The 14,148-nt window shown below is 45.6% G+C and overlaps 1 protein-coding gene across 1 annotated transcript in view; it reads right to left on the bottom strand.

Moving 5' to 3' along the window:
• The window catches only part of DNAAF8 (dynein axonemal assembly factor 8), a 147,551-nt gene that overhangs the window by 25,357 nt on the left and 108,046 nt on the right, over positions 1-14,148 (bottom strand). Inside the window, exons 20-24 of the mRNA XM_073362829.1 lie at positions 11,331-11,462; positions 9,735-9,929; positions 7,685-8,011; positions 5,777-5,839; positions 1,305-1,358 (exon numbers count right to left, since the gene is read on the bottom strand). Coding sequence (XP_073218930.1) covers positions 1,305-1,358; positions 5,777-5,839; positions 7,685-8,011; positions 9,735-9,929; positions 11,331-11,462 — 771 coding nt within the window. The remainder of the gene's footprint in view (positions 1-1,304; positions 1,359-5,776; positions 5,840-7,684; positions 8,012-9,734; positions 9,930-11,330; positions 11,463-14,148) is intronic.

The raw sequence follows: 14,148 nt of genomic DNA, 5'->3' as shown, positions 1-14,148 counted from the left end.
TCCTGGTGCCTAACCATGTCAGCTAGCATGAAGCATGTAATAAGTATTGCAGGCTGCTAATACTGTTACCATTATTATCTGTTTGCGTACATCAGATGTCACTTTATGTTTTCTATGCACCATGTTACTGATTATACAGATGTCAATGCAATGAAGCATCAGTGATAGTACATATAATTTGATGCATGGAGTTCTTTACAAATGGCAAGAGACATGTTATTGATTCATGACACAAAGCAATTTGGAGCCAGATAAAAAATAACAACATGCCCCTCATTCTGTGTACACCTCAGTGAGACAAATTAACCCATTTTCTTCTGGGAGCTCTGACATTATAGGATCTCATATTTTCTGTACAAAATCCTTGAACAGAAAGGTAAATGCCATAGCAACAGCTTGCTATGCAGAGGCAAACCTCCCTGCTACCCACAGCTACTGGTGTATAGAATGGCAATCTAAATTACATATTGTTACATAAGTAGTCATTGTCCTCAAGATGTTTTACTCACCATCTGCTGTGTTTCTGGGCAAACATTCCTATTCTTTCTGGTATGTGGTTAACTATATGTGCTGCATATTTATACATATGTATATAAATTATCCACACCTGAAGGTGTGCACATGTTCTTACCTTCAGATGAGCCTGCAAAACTGACATCTTCAGATTCCCCTAAGAGCCATACACTGTCCCAGATTCAATCAGTTAATTGCCCACATATCAATGGGGACTCGCCATGCTGATCATGTGTTACTATAACCCTTAATTTGTAGGCCTCTGGTGCTCCCCAAAGGTCCAGGCTGATTTCCCTCATCACTTCTGACTGCTCTCTGGCCTTCCCAGGTTTTGCCAATGCTTTTCTAGCCTTTGTTACCTTTTCTTCTGTTCTGTGATACTCTCAACTCCCATCCTGGTGGCCAAGGTTTGGCCAAGTGTCTAAGTTGGTGTTGCTTTAAAGGGGTTGAAGCCAAACTGCTGCATTGTCTTCATATACACTCCTAAACTGGAGAGGTGTGTTTCCTTCCTTTGGGTGTGTGGGTGGCTTTAAATCAATACAACCTCAAGAGAAGCACATGTCAGGTTCCTGGGATGTTTAGACAAGGGCGTGTATATCACTGTCTGTGTTCAAGCCCAGGTTAACATCTTGTGCAATTCCAACTGTCATCCTTTTCCTTGGTCCCTGTTGGTATCTATCCAAGCTGGCTCCACAAAGGCCTTGTTAAACCCACTTTCCCCCCAGGAATATTTGCTGAACAACAACTATGTTTAAGAGAGTGAAACAGAGAGAGAACCCTGCCCTCCTCACCTGCTTGCATGTAGGTGAACAATGGCTCTGCGTGGCCTCTCCGAGTCTCTCCCCCTATAGAAGAACAGTGAATTGACTTTAATAAGTGAGCATTGCTTTGGGACAGCAGTTGGGAGTATTGTCATCTCTGCTGTACTGCAACATATGGCAGTTACACAGATGCTCTTCATGATGTACGCTTTGTTTTCAAATATCATATCAGAACGTACATGGCTTGATTTCAGAAGTGCTGAACACCAACAAATCCTGTCAAAGTCCACGTACTCTGCTCACTGAATAGGGAGTACTCTCAGGGACAATTCCCACCCACTTTAGGGCCCCTTTACACTACCAGAGCAGTGTCAAGGGCCTTAGTATAACTGAGAGTCAGGCCCCCTGATGAGATCTTAGGTACAAATGGTTTTCCTGTTTGACAGGGTACCTGCGATGGCCTACACTGGGCAGCTATGGGAAGCTTAAGGCCAGTTCAAGGTACATGTGAACCAGGAACAGTGGAAGCTCCCTAAAAGTGAGGGGGGCCATCAGCGCCCAAAACCGTGGCCCCACCCCCCCTGCACAGCTCCTTCCCCCTGAGGCCCTGCCCTTGCACTGCCCATTCCCCTGAAGCCCCGCCCGTGCACTGCCCCTTCTTCCCAAGCGGTCACTCTAGCACCGCCCCTTTCCCTGAGGCCCTGCCCCCATGCAGCCCCTTCTCCCTGAGCCCCCACCCTTGCACTTCCACTTCCCCCAAGGCCCCGTTCCCACGCCGCCTCTTCCCCCCAATACCCTGCCCTCTGCTCGCTCCTCTCTGTCCCCTCCACCCTGTGGCTCACCCTTACAGTCAGTAAAAAGTGATGGGGCCATCGCCTTCTGACCTCCCCTGCTCCAGAGCACCTGATGTGAACTGAGTAGTTTGCTGGAGCCCTGTTTTCCAGCCCCCCACCTCCAGAAGAAAAGTGAAAGATGAATTACTTTGATATCCTCATCAGGGCTTTAGTGATAACTGTATAAAACAGACCATTCAGTCACAAGCAGTGATGAGCTGCCAAAATCTGAAGAACCGGTTCCTTCAGTCACTCCAGGTCTTCAGCGGCATGTCCTTCATTCGCTCCGGGTCTTCGGTGGCACTGAAGGACCCGACTGAAGTGCCACTGAAGACCCGGAGCGAGTGAAGGACTCGCTGCCCAAGACCAGGAGCGAGTGAAGGACCCGCCGCCAAAGTGCCGCCAAAGATCCGGAGCATCCGCCGCCGGGTGAGTAAAAATTAAAAAGGGATTCTCAGCCAGGGGATTCTCCCCAGCTGGGAGCTCAGGTGGGCCAGACAGGACGGTCCTAGAGGCCGGATGTGGCCCGTGGGCAGGAGTTTGCCCACCCCTTTAACAACCGGTTCTAAACCAGCTTCAAAATTTAACAACCGGTTTGCGTGAACAGGTGCGAACCGGCTCCAGCTCACCACTGGTCACAAGGCCAGCACTCTGAGTCACCACGCAGCTTGACAACCGGTAACAGAATGAAAAATGCTACGAAGGAATCCCAAGGGTTGGAAGTCCATGGAAAACCTCATGCAGAAACAAGCAGCTGCATTGTTCACAACCCCTAATATATATTGCGCCTTCAGTTGCCTTAACTCAAGTGCTGGGATGCTTATGACCTTATCAACAAACTAGGAAAAAATGGGCCCTCCATCTGAACTGCTGCTCTGGGAATGTTCAAGGGAACAGCGCTGGAGAGGTTACCACAATGTGTAGGCATATTAACACTCATGTTTATAGAAAAGGAGTACTTGTGGCACCTTAGAGACTAACAAATTTATTTGAGCATAAGCTTTCGTGAGCTACAGCTCACTTCATCGGATGCATGCAGTGGAAAATACACTGTAAGGAGAGTGATCAGGTAAGGTGAGCTATTACCAACAGGAGAGAAAAAAAACCTTCTGTAGTGATAATCAAGACGGGCCATTTCCAGCGGTTGACAAAAACGTGTGAGGAACAGTAGGTGGGGGAGAAATACATTAGGGTTGAATAAAGACTGGGAGTGGATGTGTCATTATACAAAGTAAAACTATTTCCCCATATTTATTCCCCCCACCTCCACACTGTTCCTCACACGTTCTTGTCAACTGCTGGAAATGGCCCGTCTTGATTATCACTAGAGAAGGTTTTTTTTCTCTCCTGCTGGTAGTGGCTCACCTTACCTGATCACTCTCCTTACAGTGTGTACGGTAACACCCATTGTTTCATGTTCTCTGTGTATATAAAATCTCCCACTGTATTTTCCACTGCATGCATCCAATGAAGTGAGCTGTAGCTCACGAAAGCTTACACTCAAATAAATGTGTTAGTCTCTAAAGTGCCACAAGTACTCCTGTTCTTTTTGCAGATACAGACTAACATGACTGCTACTCTGAAACCTGACTCATGTTTATAAAATCATTCCCTGTGAAGGGACTGGATAACTCAAGGGACGGGCAATGGAATATGGAGTCTTTCACCTCTAGGCTACTGGTTGATCTCCAGCCTAAATGCACAAGGGCTGAGCAGTGTTATTACCACTTGAAGGTTCTTTGATAGAATGAATTCGTGGATCTCAGTCCAGCTACAGCAGACAGGTCTCAAAACCAGCTAACTGTCCCCCTTTACTGGCATTCTCAACAGAGGGGCCAGTGGAGTGAAGGGGCCAAGGAGACTGAACTCCCTTCAGGCCCCTATAGAACATCCCTCACCATAATTGTTTGGATATGTTGCTGGGGAAGCTTGTGCTGCTGCCTGTTTAGTGAAGTGTAACTTTATACTTTTAGTATAAGTAAAGGCCTTCAGTCTCCCGGGGTTTCAGTCTGGCCGCTTTAACAAACATTACATTTGATTTAAAAAGCAAAACCAGGAAATCCTGTTTGTTAGCAACAGACTAAGTCATTACACTCCTTTTGACTTCATTACAGCGTGGTTTCCATTTCCCACAGCCCTTTATCTGGGAGCTGCCTACCCGCTGGATCACTTCCTTTTAATAAGACCTATGTTTCTTTCCATGGCTATTTTTTGTTCTGGTAGAATAATAAGCAGGACTAAGCGGCAGATCTGACCCTGAAGCTCTCTGGTAATCTCTCAGGGTATATCTACACTGCAGCTGGGAGGTGTGATTCCCAGCATGGACAGTCTGGCACTAGCTCAGCTCAAGCTATGGTGCTATAAACAATGGTGTGGACATCAGGGTATACGGGGCGGTTCTAGCTAGGTCTGAGCTAGGTGGCTAGCCCACACTGCTGACTATGCTGCAATGTCAACACCGCTATTTTCCATGTGCTAGCTCAAGCTCTCTACCCACGCTGACAAGCACATCTCCCAGCTGCTATGCAGACACACCCTTAGTGATCACATCCCCATAGCACCTATTTTTTTCTTGAGTATTTTGGGAGCCCGACTGTTCTTGGAACTGTGTTTAGCCCTACATTCCTTGACAGCCCTAGATGGGACTGCCCCTCTGTCCAGGACAGGAGGAAGGATGTAAAGAGAAAGCACTGTAAATTATCCAGCGATTAGGGCACTAGCTTAGGACTCGGGAGATCTGTGTTTAACACCCTGCTCTGACACAGATTTCCTATGTGACCCTGGGCAAGTCATTTAGTTCCCCATCTGTGCAATGGAGATAATAGCACTGCCCTGCCTCACATGGGGGATGTGAGGATAAACATATTAAAGACTGTCAGGTGCTTAGATACTATGGCCATGGGGAACACACAATTATCAGAGTTGGACAGACAGGAGCTCCCACTAGAGACGGCTAGGGACCCTTCTGAACTGGCTCCTAGAGTGAAAGGTGTCCCCACCCTGTGGTCAGCGAGCAAAGGACGGAGTCTGGACCTTCTGATTACCCAGGCTGGCCACTTTCCGCACCATTTCACGGGTCAGCCTGAACTTGTGCACAGGTCGCCTTCCGTGTTCTACTCCATCTGCAGAACTGTTGGTTTATTCCCACTCCTGATGCTGGTCTATCAAAATGATATCGTAACAGAAATCAAGAGCAAGGGTGCAAGTCCCTGCCTGCCCGTCCCCCAGTGAAAGCTGATGTGACCCAAGCTGCACGCCCCTCATGCTGGCACCACCCAGTGAAGGGGCTGCAGTGATCAAATCACCAACAATCCACACTGGGCCAGCAGCCTGAAGCCCACTAGCCCACAAAATGAGGAGGGAAGGGCCATGGTCAAGGAAAGGGTGTCACCAGGGCACTGATTCAGCATACTCCCTGGCAGCCTCCACAGTAGGACTCCTATGGACCCTGACCTGTTAATTAAAGCTGCTCCCATCATGGTACCCCTTGCAGAGAATGACCTGCCCCCCGTCCTTCCTAAGCACAGGGGACTGCAAACTGCAGCCCGGGTCTATTAATGCAGTGGTGATGCATATGACAAAAGGCTGCAGAATTATAATTTTTTCAATATTTATTTTAAGAATAGGGAATAATTTGAAAGCAAACTGAGCCCATGTTTCTGGTCTTACCTTCAGCCCTGGAACCTCTGACAGATGGTGGCAGGTACTTCATAGCAGGGCGACGTTTGCAATCTGCAAAGGGAAAGAGATGTGCTTTTTATGACTAATCCTAGTGTGATAGTCACGACTGCTTGTTGAGATCAGAATTGTAACTATATGTACCATGGCAATAGGAGTGGGCTTTAAACAGCTGCAAACCACCCAAGGGAAGAATTGCTCTTCAGAATAAAAGACCCCCGATGGAGAAAACAACAGGAGGAAAGAATTCAGAGTGACCCTGTAAAAGAGTTCCTGCTGGCTGCTGGAGTCATGGTTAATAGCAGTATGTGTGCTGCCTTTTTACCACTGACAATGGCCTATCTGGGCAAACTGAGATTGTAACCACCACCTTCCTGTGCAAGCTGATCTCACAGCCCTGCCTGAACTTTTCTTGCACCAGGACTTTAAGGCAGGTCAATACCACATCAACTCGCAGTGGCTTTTATACACAGTTTTGGGGAGATCTAACTTTGAGATGCTGGCTTCCATCCCGTTACTGAAGACCCCCTTTTCATGCTCCTCCACTCTAAACACAAAACACCTGAATAGTTCATTTGCAGATCACCACAACAGCATGTACCTATACTTTTTGACACCAACACAGCTCATGTCTGCTATTGTATTAGACTGCACTGTTGTTCTGCACTACATAAGCACTGTATGCATCTGACAGGAGCATATAAGCTTGAGTTGGCAGTAATGCAAATGTGCAGAAACAGGAAGAAATAGAGGGTTATTATAATTCATAAGGAATTTATAATGAGTTTATGGAACTCTGACACCTTCTCCTCATTCAATACACACAGTTATCATGTGCCCATCTCTGGGTACCCAGAAAATGGCATATGATCTTATAGCATATGTGCATTATGGACTATTTACCCTTTGGTGCTGGGAGTCAGGATTTCTTAAGTGACTTGCTGATAGATTTCATATTACAGGTAACAGAGTGAGCTCCAGGTTTTGCTACTCCAAGGCATCAAATCTGAATAAAACCACTGTATGCAAAGTGATTTGGCTTAAGCAGGTCTGGCTGCACATTCCTTTCTATGGAAGGAAACCAGTAGGTTTACTACACAGATGCGTTAGTGCCAGCAAGTATCATTCATGTTTGGGGAGCCTTTGGCAACAGTGCCATCCATTTTCCATGAGTTCCTTTTCCTTTTGTTCAGAAGGAAATCCTAAACAAAGGATTCAGTGCATCACTGAGTTAGTCCCTAAGGAGTCTGTCTGTATAGGGACACCAGGCACTGGACTGTATGTCTGCTACTTTACATGTTGTCAAACCCTATAGAAGTTGACGGCTATCACGTGTTCTGTCATGTGATCAATCATTATGCAGCAGTTTATGAGATCACATGGATCCTTACAGCTGTAGGGTGTGGAAGCTTGTCTAATGGGTGTGCGAGTGGTCAGAACAAATGAGTGGTTGTCATGATTCCTAGATTCTATTCCTGACTTTGTTACTGTAAGCCCTTCAGCATGCCATTTAGGCTCTCTGCATCTCCATGTCTGCGTATATAAACATGCAAAATGGCTATAATACTATTTACCTAGCTCATGGGACTGTAAAGGCTCTTTAATAGTATAAAGTGCGTTGAGATCCTCAGGTAAAAGGTGCAATGGGGGTGCAAAGTTGTGTTAGACTATTAGTGCCAAAACCTACCTTCATGTTCACCAATATGGCTTCCAGTGACTTTATTGGAGCCCCACACATGCACACAAGTGCAGAATTTGACCCTGAATTAATTTAATTTACTGTGTTTTTTATCCTGCTTGACGGGAACACACAGCAAAAAGGCTCCTTTGTCTGTGCTCAGTAAGCTGCCCACGGCCTGCCTAACTGCAAAGCCTGTTAACAGTAAGAACAACTCCTACCAGCTATGAACTCTTTCTCGGTGAAGAAGAGGACTGCCTGCCTGAAGGCCATCTCTGGGGTCAAGGCCATCACTCTCTGAAGGTCACTGGTGTTAGTGTTTGTCTTGTCTCCCAGCAGCGTCAGCTTCTTCAGGGTCTCAGCAAGAACCCCAAAGGCACTGACTCTCCGCAGCGCACAGATGAGAGCTGGGCTGGACATCAGCATATTGATGCTTCTTTGCCAGGAGGTATCTCCCACCTCGAAAGGGGTTACTTCTTTGGCCTGACTCCGAGTGAGACGGTGCAACCACTTGAGGCTCAGAAGCTCAAACCCTGGGTCAAGTCCTTCTGCAAGAAAAGAGAAACCTGTTAATTACTAATTGGTAGCTTGTGTTTCCTAGAGGCTGTTCTCTGCTAGTGTCTTACATTCACACTCGTCTTATGATCTTCTTTAGCAGACAGGAACTTCCAAACTTGTTTGGTCTCCACTATCCCTCCCATCCACCAGGAAGTGCAATGCAGGGTTTGGAATCACACTGGGCTAAAACTTAGTATATTCAAACAATACAACTTCTCGGAAGTTAAATGGCTAATAATTAGAGCCAGGAATGGGCTACCTAGGAAATAAAGAACCCTGTGCCACATCAGCAGAGACGCATGGAGATCAAGTGCCGCAGTCTGATTAAAGAAAGGCTTTAATGTAGAGCAGGTGAAAGGGACATGTTGGGAATACAATGATATTTAAGTGCTTTGATACAGCATAGTATATAATTATAGATATTGTAACTGCTCTGATAATGCTTCATTTTAAGGGATATTAATTATAGTAATCAACTCCATTGTAACATTGACTTGTCACTAGAATAACTTAACTATTGTTATGTTTGCAAACTAGGCTTGTTTTCTGTGTAGCAAGATGTTTGGAGGTTCAATACATAATTGTATGTTGCTGAGGTTACTATGAGCTAGATTCAGGAACCCTTGCACGCAGTGAGTAGTATCATATTTTGCGAGTACGCCCATTGGTTTCAAGTCTACTCTCGGAGTAGCGTGCTACTCAGTGAGACCCAGGCTGCCAGATTCTGACCCTATGTTAAGGAGTACTTTGTTTTTTACTTCATAACAATTTCTGTGCAATTAGTGCCAGTTAATAAAATAATCATACTATTTTGCTCTTATATAGCACTTTTCAGGCATACATTTGAAAGCACTTTACAAAGGAGGTCAGTGTCATTATCTCCATTGTACCAATGGGGAAACTGGGGCACAAAGCAGTGAAGTAACATGCCCATGGTCACACAAGAGGCTAGTGGCAGAACTAGAGTAGAACTCAGGTCTCCTGACTCCCCTGTTCTGTTCCCTATCCACAGAACCATCCTGCCTCCTAAATATGAGGGCTGGGCAAACTGGTTCGGATTACATATATGAGCTAGCCTGAACCTTAGCACATCCTTGAACTGATTCAAAACCTACTGCAGTCAAATGATGCCCATCCGGGCCAAGATCACTCACTAACATTCACAGACTCTTTAGGGAGATAAATAAACACACCTATCTACCTGATAGGGCCTGGGACAGAGTGTTAGAAGCTAGCAGGTGAGGCACTTAGGCATCTGATCACTTAGGCATCAATCAGCTCCCCTGGAAAAGGCTAACTAGGGAGGTGCAAGCTAGTTTAGCTGCTCAGGCTGGAAGAGCTAATTAGTCCAGCAGCAGAGGCTATGAGAAGGATGCAGGAAGGACATACTGGAGGAGAGAGGGGGTAACCAGCGCCAGCTGAGTCCAGTGCGTGCACAGCTTTCAAGGAAGGGAGACTTCTGTTCCTCCCTGGCCCTGTGGGAAAGGGCTAAAGGGAGAAAAGCGCTGTATTAGTGTCGGTGATGGGAATGTAAATAAATCACTCAGCAGAGAGAGTCTGAGAGGTTCTTGGGGCATCTAAGGATGGGGAGGAGTGGGCCCCGTTACAGAGCCCCTTTCACCACTTTTCCTAAATGAACTTGCTGAGTTAAGAGTAGCTGGATAGAATTTAGCTGGCCAAGGCGTACAAACCTTCCCCAAGAGAAGGAGTCACCTGGGTTTTGAGGTTGCTTCTGGAAGCCAGGATGAAGGATTTGGCAAAGAAGATGGCCAGCACTCTTCATGGCTTCCTTTCCAATCAGTGTCAGGATGACAACTTGTTCCATTTCAGGATCCGAGGCGTAGGTTCGGTGGCATAAAAGATCCAGAGGAACATTACACGAGTCTGGCACTGCACTGAGATTGCCTCCTGCTCAGAGAGAAGATCAAAACAACAAATCTAGTTATCCAGGGTAACAAACTTCCTCTTTCTCTTAGTGTGGAGGGATTGATTAATTCTCCAGAGAATAACAGAGCATGGGTTCTAAGAGTAGCTTCCTCCCAGATACAAAAGTAGGACGTAGGCAAGTGTCTGGTGAGTGAGTCTCAACGTGGTCTAAAGCAAGGGCTTATCTGCAAAACATGAGCAAGTTTTGTTTCCAACAGTGAATCATTCTCCAGCCCTAAAATCATCAGAGCTAGAAAGTCTGGATTGTGTTTTTAAACTGATGTCTAGATATTTATATTTGGTTAGGTCAGTGTCTTTTCTCTTTTAAAAATATCAGTGTCTATATATTTATTTTAACAGTGAGCAAAAATCAGCTGGTTCTTCAGATCACACGGGAGACAAAACTCAATTCAGAGCAATGATGCAGGCTGCAGTAAACCAACTTCTGGTTACTCAGTAGCTCTGCAGCATGGAACACATTTCCCATGCTTCAGCTAGGCATGACCAGGACGTGCATAACAGTCGGAAATCCCTTGAAAGGAACTTTGCCGCATTCTACTCCTATCACTATTCAGTTCTTAAACCCAATTGTTAAGCAATTAGGACCAGTACTGGTTTATCAGTTGCTACTGGCACCAAGAGGCCAATTACAGCAATTAGGGATTTCAGCCCAGATCTCAAAGCCTTTGAGTTCAATGGGAGACAGGGGCCTAACTATCTTTGAGGAGCTGGGCCTTCATGTCCGCAGGTTGGACTCAGAATCTTCCTTCAGAATTCACCTGAGTGCACAATGGGTCAGTCCTGAAGCCTTTGTACTCTGGCAAAACACTTACTGAGTTCAATGGGGAGGACCAAGCAAAGATTCCAGGATCTGGCTTAAGATTTGGTTTTGATCACCATACCCTTCACTTTCATACCAAATCTATTATCCTTCCTAGCTTAATGCTATTTAGAAATGGAATCCCCAGGAAAAATGTCCTTTTCTTTCTCTCCTTTATGCTACCTATTAAGATTTTACAGCCCACAATATGATATAAATTCTAATTGATAACACACACCTATTTTTTACTAGGGGAGCTTTTGACTCCCTAAAGCCAATGTATATGGCCTCATTTCTGATACCCAGTACAAGTAAGGATAACACCTTACTAGTTGTCCCATTGGAGTCACTAACCAGCATTAGGAAAAGATCTCAGAGTACAGTGCTAAATATATTATTATTGACAATGAACCAAATCCTGAGGTTCTTGCTCAGGAAAATTCCCAGTAAAGACTCCAGGATCTGTCCCTATAATAGGCAAATCCTGGGTTCTGGATTAGGCAGACCTCAGCATCTCGCTCTGTAATCAGCAGAATCTTAGATTTTCCATCATTCTGACATACCCAGTGTCTGCAACAAGCTGTCAGTATAGGGAGCCACATGAATACACAATGCAGGTTCCAGTTCAGCACTGGGAGGTAAGTTGCTTCGTACCTCCCCAAGGAGTCCTCGTTCTGCTAGTTCATTCATCAGTCCTAGGAACAGAACAATAGATTGTGTACGAAATATCACGCACAGCTATTTACGGTGCATTCTGTCAGAGCAAGACTAAGTGGAAATGCACGCCATCCTGCCATCTATCCTTGGCTCATATTTCCAAGCTCCGATATTAATATGGGTCATGGCGAGTTCACGCAAGGAATATAAAACACAGTTTTGCAGCCTCACCAGCATGGTAAGCCACATTCATTTACAGCAGGATTAAGTAGCTGCTGGAAAAGCCTGGCTTGGCCATTACTTTTCTTAGAAAGATCTTAGCCTTGCAGCCAACATCCTAGCATTTTCAATTGACACCGACCCCAAGTTATGAAAAGAAACCACTCCAAAAAGAAATGACAAGTCTCTGTGTTCTGTTTCAGCCCTGACTGTCATTTGGTGTCTTAGACTAACTAGGATATATCATCAGGCACGGACAGGTTCTAGGAGTACGATCCTAGTTGGCATACCTTGGAAAGGGGAATAGTATTGGAGAAGGAAAGGATTATTCCTTAGCAACACTGGACTTCTTTGTGGGGTCCTTGTAGCCAGCCTGGCATTTCCTGGTGGCCAGATGAAAGCTTATTTGACAAAACTGTCAGCTTTTCCACAGGTGGCTCTGGAATAAGCCACCAGTCCAGGTCAATTTAGAAGCCATGAAGGGTAGCAGGTGTGAGGTTCTGCGGGAGCTGGAAGGTAGGCCCACGAGGAGGTTGATGCCTCTACACAGCTACCCGGCAGCTGTGATAAGGCTGGATGCATTATCACATAGACCCCATAGAGACAAACACCACAGGAAGCACCACCTCAGAAGGCCAGACTGACAGCTTCCCTCATGGCCCCTATTGGTCCAGGCACCCTATTTAAGCCCAAGAGAAGTTCCAGGAAGTAACGTGCAACTAGGTGGACTCCCCAGCCAGTTATAGTGTCTCACTCCCAGACTCCGACCCTGACTTGGACCCCGGGCTTCTGCCCTTGAACACCAAGTCCGATCCCAACCCCTGGCTTCAGTATTTGAACTCTGCCTCCCACTTGGACCCCTGGCTTTGGTATTTAGACTCTGAAATGGGTTTTTGACCCCTGGCTTTGGCATCTGACTCTCGACCCATGCTCTCAGAGTCAGACACCAGCCCTGCCATAGGACTGATCCTCCAAGCCTTGGTTGTGACAGCACGAAAGAGATGTTTACAAAGTTGGTCTAAGGACTGTGGTCAAGTCTGGATGTTTTTCTACAATATCTGCTCTAGTTCAAAAAGGAATTGTTTCAGGGAAGTTCTCTGGCCTGATTTATGCAGGAGGTCAGATGAGAAAATCAGCCTTGATAGCAGCCTTCAACTACCTGAAGAGGGATTCCAAAGAGGATGGAGAGAGGCTGTTCTCAGTGGTGGCAGATGACAGAACAAGAAGTAATGGTCTCAAGTTGCAGTGGGGGAGGTCTAGGTTGGATATTAGGAAAAACTATTTCACCAGAAGAGTGGTGAAGCACTGGAATGGGTTACCTAGGGCGGCGGTGGAATCTCCATCCTTAGAGGTTTTTAAGGCCCGGCTTGACAAAGCCCTGGCAGGATGGTTTAGTTGGTGTTGGTCCTGCTTTGGGCAGGGGGTTGGATTAGATGACCTCCTGAGGTCTCTTTCAACCCTAATCTTCTATGATTCTATGATCACCTTCTGGACTTAGAATCTATGAATTTTTGAGTGGCAATCTTTTACCTTTTCAAATTTTTCCTTTTGCCAATTTCTGCTTGGGTACATGAAAGCACTGTAAACACTGTGCATATTCTCAGTGACCTTCTCAAAGAGAAATATTTGCTCAAATTCCCTTAGAAAGACCAGGAACCACATTTCTTCAATGAGTAACTTTTCTAAGGAATTTAGGCAGAAAATGATTCAGTGCTGTAATTAGTCTGCCATGATTAATCAGTCATGCCTGAGCATGTTTTCAGGGAGTGTGTGAGATACTCACTGGAGAAAAGGGAAAGAACCTTTTGCATTATCAAATCATTCTGAACCTCTAAATGTGTTTCCCGTTGTAACATCTGTGATTTATGGTTTTCCATTTTCAAGCATTATACTGTGCACTATAGAAAAGCAAGGCACTAATGGGAGGAAGAAGAATAATTCTCAAACTGGGGTAGTTAGTGAGAGGACACTGTAAAGCACCCAAACCCCAAAGAATAATGTACAGGGTCCAATCCTGCAGCGAAAAGGGAGTTCTGCCCAAGTGTGGGCTGGATGACTAGAGGATAACTATAGTGGACTAAAGAAGCAGTGAAGAACGGATGATGTGATTGAAACACAGGACTGAGTCAGGAGAACTGGGTTCTATTCCCAGATTTATTGTATGATTGTGCCCAAGTCAGTTAGCTGCTCTGTGCCTCAGTTTCCCCATTTGTTAAATAGGGATAGTAATGCTTTCCCTGAGGTTTAATTCGTGTTTGTAAAATACTTTGAGATCCTTGGGTGGATACTGTTAGAGAAGGGCACAGAGGAAAGTTATTATTTGCCACATAGATACTCAATTAACCAGCTTCCAGGGTCCCTGCCTGAAAAGAAATTGAAAAGCTAATAAGTAAAGAACTTGCTGTGCACTGGACAAAGCCAGTCCTGATAGTCTGAGAGGCCAGCTCCTCCGCTAGTATAAATCAGCATCGCTGCAATGAAGGCAATGGAGCTATACTGATTGAC

This window comes from Lepidochelys kempii, chromosome 10 (assembly GCF_965140285.1).
Source record: "Lepidochelys kempii isolate rLepKem1 chromosome 10, rLepKem1.hap1, whole genome shotgun sequence".
NCBI lineage: Eukaryota > Metazoa > Chordata > Testudines > Cheloniidae > Lepidochelys > Lepidochelys kempii.
Note: the sequence above shows the minus strand (reverse complement) of the source record. Positions and strands in the feature narration are given on the sequence as shown.